A 16456-nucleotide genomic window follows, 5' to 3' on the forward strand; every position below is an offset into this window, starting at 1 on the left:
ATTTCCTCCTGATCCAGTTCACATACAATACAAACTGAAGAGTTTCATGAAACATATTTACCCTTCCTACATGATCCTATGACACACTTTATTTATTTATTTATTTATTTTACTTATTGAAACAGAGTTTTGCTCTTGTTGCCCAGGCCAGAGTGCAATGGTGCAATCGTGGCTCATGGTAATCTTAACCTCCCGGATTTAAGCGATTTTCCTGCCTAAGCCTCTTGAGTAGCTGGGATTACAGGCATGCACCACCACACCTGGCTAAATTTGTATTTTTAGTGGAGATGGGGTTTCTCCATGTTGGTCAGGCTGGTCTTGAACTGCCAACCTCAGGTGATTCTCATGCCTCGGCCTCCCAAAGTGCTAGGATTACAGACGTGAGGCACTGCACCCAGCCTTTTTTTTTTTTTTTTTTTCTCCTGAGACAGAGTCTTGCTCTGTCACTCAGGCTGAAGTACAGTAGCGTGATCTTGGCTCACTGCAATCTCCGCCTCCCAGGTTCAAGCGATTCTCCCATTTCAGTCTCCCAAGTAGCTGGGACTTACAGGTGCATGCCACCACGCCCAGCTAATTTTTTGTATTTTTAGTAGAGATGGGGTTTCACCACATTGGTCAGGCTGGTCTTGAACTCCTGACCTCGTGATCCAACAGCCTTGGCCTCCCAAAGTGCTGGGATTATAGGCATGAGCCACCACACCCGGCCCATATTTTCTATTCTTAAATTGATTTCAGTAGCTTCTCCAATTTGACCCACATTTAAAAGCAATGCTTCAATACCTTTACATTGTAGAATACAATCTATTCTTCTTAACATGGCCTAAAAAACCCTGCATAATCTGGCTCCTGCCTACCTTTTGGATCTCATATCCCACCCCTCTTGCCTTCCAAGCACTATGCTTTAGCCATACTAGCCTTCTATAGCTCCTAAATCGACCATTTCTCTTCCCCCCTCAGGGCCTTCCCATGTGCTGTATCCTTTACCTGGAGCACTTTTGTCTCCACTCCTCATCTGCCAACTCCCACTCCTTCAGGGCTCAGCTTAAATAGCAGCCCTTGCCTGACCCCTCAGGCTAAATCACCCCCCACCCCCCCCATTCTCTTTCCTATCACCCTGTTCTGTCCCTTTATAATGTTATCACAATTTGTATTTATGTGTGCTTTTGTGTTGTAATTATGTGTTTATTTCACATCCTCTCCAGTACCAGCCAGTAACTCTGAGGACAGTTTGTTCACCCTTGTCTTGTTCATGTCTACCTTATTCACTGCTGCATAGCTAGTTCATCATATGGTGCCTGGGCCCATATATTTTGCTCGAAAGACATTCGTTGAGTGAGCTGAGATCTGAAGAACAAATGAAGTGGAATTGGGTAGACGTGAAGAAACTTTCACTCAGAGAGAATGGCATATGCAAAAACTTGGAGGCTAGAAAGACTAAGGAATAGTCTAAGAATTTCAGCATGGAAAGGCTGGCAGGGGGACAGATCATGAAGGGCCCAGCTTAGCCTTTCCTGTTAAGGAAGGTGGATTCCCTTTATTTTTTATTTATTAATTTATTTTAAAGACAGGTTTTCACCATGTTGGTCAGGCTGGTCTTGAACTCCCGACCTCAGGTGATCCGCCTGCCTTGGCCTCCAAAGTGCTTGGATTACAAGCGTGAGCCACCACGCCCGGCTGAGGATGGTGGATTTCCTTTTGAGCCAGTAGAGACTCACTGGAGGGTCCTAAACATGGGAGTGATATAATTTGATTTAACCTTTATCTTATTTTTATGTTTTGAGATGGAGTCTCGCCCTGTCACCCAAGTTGGAGTACAGTGACCTAATCTAGGCTCACTGCAGCCTTTGCCTCCCGGGTTCGAACAATTCTCCTGCCTCATTCTCCGAGTAGCTGGGACAACAGGAGCGCACCACCACATCCGGCTAATGTTTGTATTTTTTTTTTTTTTTTGAGACGGAGTTTCGCTCTTGTTACCCAGGCTGGAGTGCAATGGCGCGATCTCGGCTCACCGCAACCTCCGCCTCCCGGGTTCAGGCAATTCTCCTTCCTCAGCCTCTTGAGTAGCTGGGATTACAGGCACGTGCCACCATGCCCAGCTAATTTTTTGTATTTTTAGTAGAGACGGGGTTTCACCATGTTGACCAGGATGGTCTCGATCTCTTGACCTCGTGATCCACCCGCCTCGGCCTCCCAAATTATTGGGATTACAGGCGTGAGCCACCGCGCCCGGCCATGTTTGTATTTTTTGGTAGACACCGGGTTTCACCATGTTGGCCAGGCTGGTCTCGAACTCCTAACCTAAAGTGATCCACCTGTCATGGCCTCCCAAAGTGCTGGGATTACAGGCGTGAGCCACCACACCCAGCCTTATTTTTGTTTTCAAAAGATACACATTGACGTCTGGGGGCGGTGGCTCACGCCTGTAATCCCAGCACTTTGGGAGGCCATGACAGGTGGATCACTTTAGGTTAGGAGTTCGAGACCAGCCTGGCCAACATGGTGAAACCTCGTCTCTACTAAAAAATACAAAAAAGGCTGGGCATGATGGCTCACGCCTGTAATACCAGCACTTTGGGAGGCTGAGGTGGGCAGTTCATGAGGTCAGGAGTTCGAGACCATCCTGGCCAACATGGTGAAACCCCGTCTCTACTACAAATACAAAAATTAGCTGGGCATGGTGGCATGTACCTGTAGTCCCAGCTACTCAGGAGGCTGAGGCAGTAGAATTGCTTGAGCCCGGGAGGCAGAGGTTGCAGTGAGCCGAGATCGTGCCACTGTACTCCAGCCTGGTGACGGAGCAAGACTCTGTCTCACTAAAAAAAAAAAAAAAAAAAAAAAAAAAATTGAGCCGGTTGTGGTGGCATACACCTGTAGTCCCAGCTACACACGAGGCTGAGGCAGGAGAATCTCTTGAACTCGAGAGGCAGAGGTTGCAGTGAGCCAAGATTGCACCACTGCACTCCAGCCTGAGCCACAGAGTGAGACTCGGTCTCAAAAAAAAAAAAACTGCCTATAGTGTAGAGAATAGATTCCAGAGAACAAGACTGAAATAGGGAGGCTGTGACAGTATTGCAGGTTAGAAATGGTTCTGGTGTAAACCAGGGTAGTGGCAGCAGAAATAAAAACTACATAAATAAATTTGGTAGGAGGTCAAAATGATGGGACTTGGTGATTGCTTGGGGGATGGAGGAGAGAAAAGAATTAAGGGTGTAGCCCAAGTTTCTGCTTTGACTGGGGTCATTCCTACAGTAAAACAGAAAGAAGGACAAACAGGTTGGGAGGAGGATGCCTTGAGTTGGGAAGAAGCTGAGGTTTTAAGTATCTCTGGGATATTCAAGTAGAGCTGCCTGATGACCAGTTTAATGCATGAGTCAGGAGAAATATCTGGTCTTGAGGTATCAATGTGAGAGTCAGTAAAGATATGATCATTGAAGCCATGGAAGCAAATGAGCTAAAGAAAAGAGCAGGGGGGGCAGGTATGGTGGCTCATGCCTATAATCTCAGCACTTTGGGAGGCCGAGGCGGGCGGATCACCTGAGGTCAGCAGTTCGAGACCAGCCTGGCCAACATGGTGAAACCCCATCTCTACTAAAATGCAAAAATTAGCCGGGCGTGGTGGTGGGCGCCTGTAATCCCAGCAACTCGGGAGGCTGAGGCAGGAGAATTGCTGGAACCCGGAAGGTGGAGGGTTGCAGTGAGCCGAGACCACATCAATGCATTCTGGGCTGGGAGACAGAGCGAGACTCCATCTCAAAAAGAAAAAGAAAAAAAGAAAAGAGCAGCCTGTAGTCCCAGGCTGCTCTTTCCTCAAGTGGATCACTTACGGTCAGGAGTTGGAGACCTGCCTGGCCAACATGGTGAAACCCTGTCTTTACTAAAAATACAAAAATTAGCCGGGCATGGATGCCTGTAATCCCAGCTACTCGGGAGGCTGAGACAGGAGAATCGCTTGAACCCGTGAGGCGGAAGTTGCAGTGAGCCGAGATTGCGCCACTGCACTCCAGCCCGGGCGACAGAGCAAGACTCTGTCTAAAAAAAAAAAAAAAAAGCGTAGAGAGAGAGAGGACAAGAGAGCTCAGGCCAAAGCCCTAAAGAGCAGCAGCATAAAGGGTTGGACAAAGAGGAGCCTGGAAAGTAAAAGAGAATTACTAAGGAAGTAGAAGAAAAACAAGGAAAGTGCAGTGTCATGGAAGTGGTTTAAGGAGGAAGGAGTGGTCAACAGTGCCAAATGGTACCAAGAAGCCACGTAGGATAACCTATGAAAAGATTCTATGGGATTTAGTGAGATGTTTCATGACAGACCCTGATGAGAGAACAGTTTCAAGCAAGTAGTGGAGGCAGATTGGAGTGGGTTGAAAGATGAGTGGGAGGTGGGAAAAAAGACAGTTGAGTGTAGGCAACTCTTTTTTTTTTTTTTTTTTTTTTTTGAGACGGAGTTTTGCTCTTGTTACCCAGGCTGGAGTGCAATGGCGCGATCTCGGCTCACCGCAACCTCCGCCTCCTGGGTTCAGGCAATTCTCCTGCCTCAGCCTCCTGAGTAGCTGGGATTACAGGCACGCACCACCATGCCCAGCTAATTTTTTTGTATTTTTAGTAGAGACGGGGTTTCACCATGTTGACCAGGATGGTCTCGATCTCTCGACCTCGTGATCCACCCACCTCGGCCTCCCAAAGTGCTGGGATTACAGGCTTGAGCCACCGCGCCCGGCCCGAGTGTAGGCAACTCTTATGAGAAGTTTGTAGAAGAGAAAAGAGGGAGGTGGTTGGAGAGGGAGAATTCTTGGTAATTGTTTATTTGTTTTTAGATAGAAGAGGCAGGCCGGGTGCGGTGGCTCACGCCTGTAATCCCAGCACTTTGGGAGGCCGAGGCGGGTGGATCCTGAGGTCAAGAGATCGAGACCATCCTGGTCAACGTGGTGAAACCCCGTCTCTACTAAAAATACAAAAAATTAGCTGGGCACGGTGGCGCGTGCCTGTAGTCCCAGCTACTAAGGAGGCTGAGGCAGGAGAATTGCCTGAACCCAGGAGGCGGAGGTTGCGGTGAGCCGAGATCGCGCCATTGCACTCCAGCCTGGGTAACAAGAGCGAAACTCCGTCTGTTTAGATGCTGATGGGAAGGAGCAAGGGCAAATTCCTAGGCTTAGTAGCAAGAAGTGAAGAGCTTCCTCTATGGTGGCTTCTGTTTACTCTGTGCAGTAGGTCAGGTTATTTGCTGAGGGTTATGGGGCAGATGGAGAAGTTGGGGGTTTGAGGGGAAAGGAGAAGGTTTGAAATGGCCACTGTGGAGAGTGGGAGGGAGAGCTGACTAGCAGGGTTGTGGGTCAGAACTGAGGGCCTGGTAGAAGCTGGGAACCATGGGTTTATAGTGGCACAAATCTGTGAAGTTGAATAGTTTTCTCCAGCAATGTGTAGCTGCCTGGGTGCAGGCATGGAAAAGGCGGACAGTTGGACTGATCCAAGATTGGGACGTCGCCAAACGGATGCGACAAATCAGGGAACTGAAGGTATTTAAGAAAGTGACTAAGTAAAGGACCATGATATCTGGTCTGAGCAGAGTGAAGGAGAATCAGAGACAGGTCCTCTAGGAGCCAAGCCTTAGGAACACTCTGGAACATGCGGAAAGGCTTTTGGAAAAAAGAGTGAAGGGCAAGCGGAGGTGGTGGGAAGACCTGAGATGGGATGGAAGGGCAGATATGGGGGGAGGGGTATTGAGCCCGGAGACTTGCCTGTGGGGAAAGCAGGCTGAGGGGGAATTTTTTTAAGGGGCAGGAGGGCCTTGAGGGCGGTCGCAGCGAGAAGTGAGGCGGACTCGAGCGAGGGGGCGTGGTCAGGCGCAAATCCCAGGCGAGGGGGCGGGGCCCCGGTAACTGGGTCCCAGCGCCGCTGTGGCTGCGGCTGCCTCTGCGAGGCTCCCGCCTCCCCACCCCCCTTCCCAGGGCTCCTTCCCGCCCGCCGCCGCCTAGACCCAGGCTGAAGCTGGGGAGGACTGTGGAGCCCGGCCCAGGCCGTTCTCCTGCCCCCGCGGCTGGAGCATCGTCTGGGACTACTGGCTGAAGGCTAGTCCCGCAGCCCTAGCGCGGCGCAGACGCGCGCCCCCGGCCACCGCCGTTCTCTCTTTCCTCCCCTCCTCTCCCCTCCCCTCTCCTCCGCCCCCGGCCTCGGCTGCGGCGGGAGGAAGAACGCTTTCCGACCAGCCAGGAGAGCCCAGATCGATTCCCATTCGTAGAGAAGGAAGAGACCCCGCACTCTGATCCGACCGACCTCTCGCCCCGGGGCCACGGAAGTGGCTCGCCGTCCACCGGAGAGCCTCCGCCGAGCGCAGCCCTCCGACTCTCGCCCAACCGCAGCCGCATAGACAGCGCTCCCCAGCGGGCCCCCGGCCCCGCCGAGCCCACTCCCCGCGCGGGGCCGGGGCCGGGGCCGGCGATGCCTGGCACGGCAGCGGCGGTGGCCGCGGCTGCTGCTGCTACTGCCACGGCTGCCACGGCTGCTGCCCCGGGCCCGGGCCGGGGGCTTGCGTCTCCGCAGTGGGGCTGAACCCGCAGCCCCGCCCCCCGATCCTGAGGCCGCTGCTCCGCCGGGCGCCGGGCCTCCTCCGCCCGCGCCTCCGCCCCAGGAGCTGGAGCCAAGCGGGGAGCTCGGGCCCCGCGCCCAGGCCCGGACCATGCATGGCCACCGAGCCCCGGGGGGCGCCGGGCCTTCGGATCCCGAACACCCGGCCGCGAACCCCCCGGGCGCCGCTCCGCCGGCCTGTGCCGACTCGGACCCTGGAGCCTCAGAACCCGGACTGCCGGCGCGCAGGGGCTCAGGCTCGGCTCTTGGCGGCCCCTTGGATCCCCAGTTTGTCGGACCCTCGGACGCCAGCCTGGGCGCTACTCCAGGCCACCGGGTCTTGCCCTGCGGCCCCAGTCCACAGCACCACCGGGCCCTGCGCTTCTCTTACCACCTGGAGGGCTCGCAGCCTCGGCCTGGTGAGTAAGTGACCGAGAGAGCATGGGAGCCCGGGCCACGGGCCTCGTACTGGGAGCGGGTTCTTGTTCTGGAGCCCTTAAGCTCCACCTCGGGACAGGCTCGCTCACCCGGGCCCTTTGGATCCCCTCAACCTCCTCCCCCTCCCCTCGTCCCTTGGCCTTGTGTCCAGTCCTTTCAACCTCTGTCCTCATCTCCTCTCTCTGTCCCGTGTGCCCCTCAACCTCTCCAACCCCCTTCCCATCCGTCTGCTGAGGCTAATGGGAGAGGGAGCACTCGCGAGAAAAAGAGGGAGGATTGCAAGGCAGCAACGGAGATTTGCTTGGGGAAACTAGGGTTTAGTTGGGGGAACAGAAGAAAAAAAGGAGTCTTCCATTTGCCAAGCTCCTACATTGTACCAGGCACTGGACTGGGTACTTTACATGGATTTTCATTTCAGGTTCAGGAACCCTCATGAAGTAGATACCATTAGTCCCATTTTGTAGGGAAGGAAACTGAAGCTCAGAGAAGTTAAGCAACTTGCCCAAGGTCACACAGCTAGTACGGAGCCAGGATTCAAACCAGATCTATTTGTGTCCAAAGTCTGTGGTCTTTCTGCTTCCCCAAACTGAGGCTGGAGACCATGAAAGTAATGCCAAGCCTTCTGCTTATGTGATTTTCTCCTGTACTATTCAGCAGTCCTGGAGTATGAGCGGAAAAAAAAAAAAGAAGGATGGTGGATTGATCCAAGGTTGGGGTTTTGCCAAGTGTGTGTGGCGGGAGAACAAGGGAAGGAAGGAGCAGAAGGTGCTGATGAGAGAGAAAGGTGGAAGAGGTGGGTCTTGGGAGTCAGGCTACAGGAGAAGGCTGGAGGGGCTGGTAGGTAGGGAGACAGCAGAAAAGCCAACAGAGGCAGAAGTCAGTTGTAGCAGGAGCTGGAGAGCTGCAGGGCCACAGGGCTGGTTGTAAGGTGAAATCAGGATGGTTTCTTGGAGGAGCTCGAGGTCAGGCAGAGGCCACAAACCACTGTCTTTGTGCTACACAGACCTGAGTGTCTGAGGAGCCCAGCCGGACCTCCCCCATCTGGGGACATTCTCATACGGGCCTGAGCCCAGGAGCCACGGAAGAAGAACAACACAAGTCTGCCCTGCCTTCCACTGGGACTGAAGGAGTTGTTAAGCCTCTGGGGGCTCCCGGGTTCACACCTCAGGCTCCACAGATCTTTGGGACCATGGCGTAGCACCAGGTAGCAGTAGTGAAGTATAAAGCATGGGCAGGATGTGCCTTTTGCTGCTGTCTTGACCTTGGGCTAGTCATGGAACCTCTGGAAGCTTTCAGGAGGCTCCCTCCGTGTGGGCTGAAGATAACCAGCTGATAACAGGCCCTTAATGCCCTGGCCTGCATGTTATTTCTGCTGGCTTTCCAAACTCCCCTTGACACTGTGTAAAGCCAGTGCCTTTTTTCAGATGCCAAAACAGGCCACAAGCACTCCCACCCCAGGACCTTTGCATTGGCTTTTCCTTCTGCCTGGGAGCTCTTCCCCTCACCCTCCACCTGGCTTGCCCCTCATCTTGCATGTCTCAGCTCAAATGTCACCTCCTCCAAGAGACCGTCCCTGCCCACTTTAGGTAGGCCACTTGTGAGTCTCCATCAGAGCCACGAGTGTGCTTCCATCCTTTCGCTTCATACAATCTGAAATTATCTTATTGTTTGTGTCTACTTGTTTATTGCCTGTCTTCCTCCACTAGAATGTGAGCTCCATGGGGGCAAGGCAATTATATCTCTTTTGCTCACTGTTGTATCCCCAGCAAGTAGCGCAATGCCTAACACACAGTAGGTGCTCAATAAATCCTTGTTAAATAAATGCCTAAACAGATACTAAAGGAGCATATAGGAGGCCCTCAGTAACTATTGCCTAAAAGGACACTGAATTCCTGCCCTCCAGATACTCTTGATCTGAAAGTCAGTAGCTGGGCAATGTCTAGACCCCTGGTCTCTGGCCTCTGTAATCAATACATGGTGATGATTCTGAGTATGCCTTCCCAGTCCACCAGTTCATTCAAATTACAAATCATAATACCCTTCCTAAACCACTCTCCTCCTCCCCCAAAAAGGCAACAGAGAGTTCCCAGGATCCTTTTCCCCAATGAAGTCCCTGCCTCTGTAATTGCATAGTGGGTGTCTTTTTTCTTTTTAATTCAAGATGCAGATTGGGAATAGGGCAAGTGTCAGGGAAGGACCTGGCCTCTTATTCTGACTAATTTACTCTGTGACCCTGGGTGAGTGACTTCCCTTCTCTGAACCTCAGTTTCCTCATCTAGAGGATGCAATGAGAATTCTATGAGATAATGGTTGTAAAGCCTGCAGCATGGTATAAATCCTCAGCAACCAGGAGTTAAAAAAATTAAGTTAAAAAATAAGAGAAAAACCTTCTGAAGAGGAGGCGGAGGAATTACTCAGGCCCTGACTAGGCGGGCGCCGGGCCATGTGATTCACTGCTGCATGGATTGTGAGAGGCCCGCCTCCCCCACTGCCCAGCCAGCCCAGGGGTAGGCACAAGTGACTTGCTTCTCTCTCCACGGGACTCGCCTATAATTGGCCCTAAGAGGGCAGGGTTAGTGGTTGTAGGGTGTGTGTATAAGAGAGAGAGAGAGAGGGTTTCCTGAGTTACAATTAAAGGGTTGAAACATTCTGGTCCGCATGTTAAGATTTCTGTGTGTCTGCTGACTTCCTCCCTCACACTGCTCAGTAGCTCATCCTGGAGGTGGGGGTAGACTTTTAAAGATAATAATTGTATCTTATCCATGCAAAGAGCCTTGAATTGCTTCAAAGTGCTTTCTCTTTTTGTGATCCTGTCTGATTTTTGGTGGGGAAAGGGACAGTTGTTACTATGCCCATTTTCCAGGTTGATTAAACCGAAAGCCTCATTGGGTCATTGGGAAAACCCAGTAAAATGCCAGAGAGGGGTTTGGGAGAGTCTGAAAGGGGTTTGCTTGCAGGCCTTCGAGGAGAGGCTCACTCCATTCCTCAGAGTTGAGGCCTAGAATGTCCTTCCAGATGCGGGAGGTTGTGGGGATATTGGTGTCTGACCCTAGCTAAGTCAAAGGAGTTGTCCCTGATGTTAGAACTGTTTTGTGGGTAATGGGGGAAACTGAGTCAGTTGAGGGGGGGGCAAGAGGAGGGGCTGGCTCTTTCTCATTTGGATCCTGAGGCCTCTTCAGAGACTCCAAGAGTAAAAATTGGAGCTGGAAAAGACCCTAGATACTCTCTCATTCTGCATTTCCCAAACTGAGTGAGCATCAGAATCTCTTGTTGACCTTAGAAAGAAATGTGACTCCAGACTCCACCTCAGAGCTCCAGAATCTTGGGGTTGGAACCAAGGAATCTATTTTCTTTCTTTTTTTTTTTTAAATTTCAAAATTAAAAAAATTATTTGGTGCATTGGCCAGGAACTGAACCCGGACCTCCCGCATGGCAGGCGAGAATTCTAGGAATCTATTTTCTTTTTTTTTTTTTTTGAGACGGAGTTTCGCTCTTGTTACCCAGGCTGGAGTGCAATGGTGCAATCTCGGCTCACCGCAACCTCCGCCTCCTGGTTTCAGGCAATTCTCCTGCCTCAGCCTCCTGAGTAGCTGGGATTACAGGCACGCAGCACCATGCCCAGCTAATTTTTTTTATTTTTAGTAGAGACGGGGTTTCACCATGTTGACCAGGATGGTCTCGATCTCTTGACCTCGTGATCCACCCGCCTCGGCCTCCCAAAGTGCTGGGATTACAGGCGTGAGCCACCGAGCCCGCCCAGGAATCTATTTTCACAAGCTCCTTAGGTGATTGTGATGCACAGCCTAGAGTAGGAACCACCACTTAAGTCCATTTCCAGATGGGGCAGTGGAGGCTCAGAGAGTTAGTGATTTTTTTTTCTTTTTTTTTGAGACAGAGTCTCGCTCTATAGCCAGGCTGGAGTGCAGTGGTGCGATCACAGCTCACTGCAACTTCCGTTTTCCAGTTTCAAGCAATTCTCCTGCCTCAGCCTCCCGAGTAGCTGGGACAACAGGCACGCACCACCACACCCGGCTAATTTTTTGTACTTTTAGTAGAGAAGGGGTTTCATGATGTTGGCCAGGATGGTCTGGATCTCTTGACCTCGTGATCTGCCCGCCTCGGCCTCCCAAAGTGCTGGGATTACAGGCGTGAGCTACCACGCCTGGCCGAGGTAGTGATTTTTTAGCCGTGGTCCTACAGTGAGTCAGCATCATTACGGCCAGGAGAATACATCGTCCTCCCCCTCTAAGTCCCTTTCCCCAAGGCCCCATGTGGGCTTCTGTCAACTCACTCCCAACCCCAAATGGAGGCACGGGATTAAATACAAAGGGAATGAATCAACCTCTCACCCTCATACACACAAACACTGGCTGCCTCAGTTTACCATTTATTCCCAGCTCTCGTGAATGGCTGCCATTTGGCAGTTCAAATGGGAAGGCAGTTACCATTCTGGGACTCTAGGCAGAGGAAACCCTGGCGTCATCAGTGCTCAGTGCAGGGCTTGGCCCTAAAGAAAGGGTCTAGAGGGTGTCAAGAAAGGGTTGTAGAGCTAGAGAGGAACATGGAGGACAATCCGGGTAAGGCGTTCAGTGGGAGCAAAGGCAGCGAGACATGGGGCACTGGGGAATAGGACTGGTATTGGGAGGAGTGGAGTGACAAGGCTGACAAGGAACTTTCTTCTGAGGGCGAAGAAAAACCGTTGAAGGGTTTATTAATGGGAATGATGTGCCCAGATGGGGGTGTTTGGAAGCTCTCCCTAGCTGCATGGGGAGAATGGATGGAAGGGGTGCAAGAGTGGAATCGGGGAGACAGGCAGGTGAGTGTTGCAGTCTTCCCAGAGAGAGGTGATAGTAGCTTGGGTTAGAGCAATGGCAGGTAAGGAGGGTAGGATCTGAGTGATATTCAGGTGCTAGCATGAACAGGCCTAGATGGTAGCTTGGATGTAGACGCTGAGACAGAAGGCAAGGTCCAGATTGCTCCATGTGGTTTTCTGAAACCAACTACAGTGATCTGGTGGATGTTGGTGGGGCCATCTATATACCAGAGGGAGGAAGTTTGAGGGACGATAGTGAACTGTGTTTGAGACAATTTGAATTTGAAAGGCCTAGGGATACCTCCAGGTGACGATGGCCAGCAGGCGTTTGTGGGTTTGCTTCATTTTTGTTTTTGTTTTCTATTACCCAGGATGATCACTTTGAATATTTTAGTATGTTTTCTACTAGATCTTTTTCTACATATTGATGTATATTTTATGTAATTGAAATCATACTGTATGTTCAATTTTATATCATGCTTCATTTAATGTAAGTATTTTTCTAACATCATAAAAAACTTCTCATGAACATTTTACTTTTTTTAACAACATTTAATGACTGCATAATAATATGCCATTGTATGGATTTACCATAATCTTTTTTTTAAACTTTTATTTTAGGTTCAGGGGTATATCTGCAAATTTGTTGTATGGGTAAACTGCATGTAGGGGATTTAGGTATACAGATTATTTCGCCACCCAGATAATAAGCATAGTAACTGATAGGTAGTTTTTCTTTTTCTTTTTCTTTTCTTTTTTTTTTTTTTTTTAGACAGGGTTCCACCATGTTGGTCAGGCTGGTCTTGAACTCCCGACCTCAGGTAATCTTCCCGCCTTGGCCTCCAAAGTGCTTGGATTACAGGCGTGAGCCACCACGCCCGGCCAAAAGTTAATTTTTTTTTCTTTTGAGATGGAATCTTACTCTGTCGCCAGGCTGGAGTGCAGCGGCACAGTCTCGGCTCACTGCAACCTCCGCCTCCCAGGTTCAAGCGATTCTCCTGCCTCAGCCTCTGGAGTAGCTGGGATTACAGGTGCCCACCACCACATCCAGCTAATTTTTTTGTATTTTTAGTAGAGACGGGGTTTCACCATGTTTGCCAGGATAGTCTCGATCTCTTGACCTTGTGATCCACCCGTCTCAGTCTCCCAAAGTGCTGGAATTACGGGCGTGAGCCACCATCCCCTGCCCCCCTTTTTTTTTGAGACAGAGTCTTGCTCTGTCGCCCAGGCTGGAGTGCAATGGCGCGATCTCAGCTCACTGCAACCTCCACCTCCTGGGTTCAAGTGATTCTCCTGCCTCAGCCTCCTTGGTAGCTGGGATTACAGGCACGCACCACCATGCCCAGCTAATTTTTGTATTTTTAGTAGAGACGGGGTTTCACCATGTTGATCAGGCTGTTCTCAAACTCCTGACCTCAGGTGATCCGCCCACCTCGGCCTCCCAAAGTGCTGGGATTACAGGCGTGAGCCACCGTGCCTGGCCAGTAGTTTTTCTGATCCTCACCCTCCTCCCTCCCTCCACCCTCAAATAGGCTCCAGTGTTGTTTCTTTGTGTGCATTTGTGTTCAATGTTTAGCTCCCACGTATAAGTGAGAACACGCGGCATTTGGTTTTCTGTTTCTGCCTTAGTTTGCTAAGGATAATGGCCTCTAGCTCCATACATGTTCCTGCAAAGGACATGATCTCATTCTTTTTTATGGCTGCATAGTATTTCATGGTATATACATAATATATTTTCTCTATCCAGTCTACTATTGATGGGCATTTAGGTTAATTCCATGTCTTTACTATTGTGAATAGCACTGTGATGAACATGCATGTGTCTTTATGGTAGAACAATTTATACTCTTTGAGTATATACCCAATAATGCGATTACTGGGTTGAATGGTCATTCTGCTTGAGTTATTTGAGAAATCACCAAACTGCTTTCCACAATGGCTGAACTAATTTACATTCCCATCAGCAGTGTATAAGCATTCCATTTTCTCTGCAACCTGGCCAGCATGTTATTTTTTGACTTTTTAGTAATAGCCATTTCGACTGGTGTGAGGAGGTATCTCACTGTGGTTTTGATTTGCATTTCTCTAATGATTAGTGATATTGAGCATTTTTTCTTTTTTCTTTTCTTTTTTTCTCTGTCGCCCAGGCTGGAGTGCAGTGGCGTGATCTTGGCTCACTGCAACCTCCACCTCCCAGGTTCAAGCAATTCTCCCACCTCAGCCTCCCAAGTAGCTGGGATTACAGGTGCACACCACCACACCCGGCTAATTTTTGTATGTTTAGTAGAGAAGGGGTTTCAGCATGTTGGCCAGGCTGGTCTTGAACTCCTGATCTCAGGTGATCCGCCCACCTCAGCCTCCCAAAATGCTAGGATTATAGGTGTGAGCCACCACACCTGGCCGATCTTTCATATGCTTATTGGCCACATGTATGTCTTTTTGAAAATTGTCTGTTCATGTCCTTTGTCCACTTTTTAATGGGTTTATTTGTTTTTTTGCTTGTTGATTTAAGTTCCTTATAGATTCTGGATATTGGACCTTTGTCAGATGCATAGTTTACATATATTTTCTCCCATTCTGTAGGTTGCTTACTCTGTTGATACTTTCTTTTGCTGTGCAGAAGCTCTTTTTTTTTTTTTTTTTTAAGATGGGGTTTCACCATGATGGCCAGGCTGATCTTGAACTCCTGACCTCAGGTGATCCACCCACCTCGGCCTCCCAAAGTGCTAGGATTACAGGCGTGAGCCACCGCACCCGGCCCAGAAGCTCTTTCATTTAATTAGGTCCCATTTGTCAATTTTTGTTTTTGTTGAAATTGCTTTGAGTGCCTTCATCATAAAATCTTTGCCAGGTCCTATGTCCAAAATGGTATTTCCTAGGTTGTCTTCCAGGGTTTTTATAGTTTTGAGTTTTACATTTAAGTCTTTTTTTTTTTTTTTTTTTTTTGAGATGGAGTTTTGCTCTTGTTACCCAGGCTGGAGTGCAATGGCGCGATCTCGGCTCGCCGCAACCTCTGCCTCCTGGGTTCAGGCAATTCTCCTGCCTCAGCCTCCTGAGTAGCTGGGACTACAGGCACGCGCCACCATGCCCAGCTAATTTTTTGTATTTTTAGTAGAGACGGGGTTTCACCATGTTGACCAGGATGGTTTCGATCTCTTGACCTTGTGATCCACCTGCCTCAGCCTCCCAAAGTGCTGGGATTACAGGCGTAAGCCACTGCGCCCGGCCCTACATTTAAGTCTTTAATCCATCTTGAGTTGATTTTAGTATATGGTGTAAGGAAGGGGTCCAGTTTCAGTCTTCTACATATGGCTAGCCAGTTATCCCAGCACCATTTATTGACTAGGGAGTCCTTTCCCCATTGCTTCTTTTTGTCAACTCTGTCAAAGATTAGATGGTTGTAGGTGTGCGGCCTTATTTCTGGGCTCTCTATTCTGTTTCATTGGTCCACGTATCTGTTGTCCAATACCATGCTGTTTTGGTTACTGTAGCCCTGTAAGTATAGTTTAAGGTTGGTAGAGTGATGCCTCTGGCTTTGTTTTTTGTTGTTGGGTTTTTTTTTTTCTTTTTCTGAGACTAAGTCTCACTCTGTCACCCAGGCTGGAGTGCAGTGGTACAATCTCGGCTCACTGCAACCTCCGCCTCCTGGCCTCAAGCTATTCTCTTGCCTCAGCCTCCTGAGTAGCTGGAATTACAGGTGCCCACCACCACGCCTGGCTAATTTTTGTATTTTTGGTAGAGACATGGTTTCTCCATGTTGGCCAGGCTGGTCTCGAACTCCTGACCTTGGGGGATCCACCCACCTTGGTCACCCAAAGTGCTGGGATTACAAGCTTGAGCCACCGCGCCCGGCTGGCTTTGTTCTTTTTACTTAGGATTGCCTTGGCTATTTGGACAATTTTGGTTCTATATGAATTTTAAAATAGTTTTAAAAAATTCTATGAAGAATGTCATTGGTAGTTTGATAGGAATAGCATTAAATCTGTAAATTACTTTGGGCAGTATGGCCATTTTAACAGTACTGATTCTTCCTATTCATGAGCAAGGAATATTTTTCCATTTGTTTGTGTCGTCTCACCAGCAGGCATTTGGATGTAGGATTGGAAAGCTCAGGAAAGAGGCTTGGGTTAGTGATGTTTGGGAGTTTTCACCACCAACACATACCATGTATAGATCTGGGAGTCAGTCCCATCCTTGAAGACAGACAGTGAGGTTGGCAGGGTCACATTCAGATGAACTATTCAGTACCTCCTGAAACTTTGCCATAGAAAGACTTTTTTTCGAGGGAAAACCGTAAGTATATTTGCATGAAGCTGAGACCCAGCAGTTTTTAAAGCATATTTGAAGGCCGGGCGCGGTGGTTCATGCCTGTAATCTCAGATACTTGGGAGGCTGAGGCACGAGAATCACTCGAGCCTGGGAGGCAGAGGTTGCAGGGAGGCAGAGGTTGCAGTGAGCCGAGATCACGCCATTGCACTCCATCCTGGCGACAGAGCGAGGCTCCGTCTCAAAACAAAAACAATAAACAAAATAAAAATAAAACATATTTGCGGCCAGGCACGGTGCCTCACACCTATAATCTCAGCACTTTGGAAGGCCGATGGGGGAGGATTGTTTGAAAAGCAGGAGTTCATGACCAGCCCGAGCTACATA

The 16456-nt window shown here is 49.7% G+C and overlaps 1 protein-coding gene across 1 annotated transcript in view; it reads left to right on the forward strand.

Annotated features, from left to right (window-relative positions):
* Positions 1 to 6664: 6664 nt before the first annotated feature.
* FGD1 (FYVE, RhoGEF and PH domain containing 1) overlaps positions 6665 to 16456 on the forward strand; it is a 53380-nt gene continuing 43588 nt past the window's right edge. The window contains exon 1 of the mRNA XM_012471715.3: positions 6665 to 6971. Coding sequence (XP_012327138.2) covers positions 6665 to 6971 — 307 coding nt within the window. The remainder of the gene's footprint in view (positions 6972 to 16456) is intronic.

This window comes from Aotus nancymaae, unplaced genomic scaffold (assembly GCF_030222135.1).
Source record: "Aotus nancymaae isolate 86718 unplaced genomic scaffold, 86718_ANA_hifiasm-v0.15.2.pri h1tg000058l, whole genome shotgun sequence".
In the NCBI taxonomy this organism is placed as follows: domain Eukaryota; kingdom Metazoa; phylum Chordata; class Mammalia; order Primates; family Aotidae; genus Aotus; species Aotus nancymaae.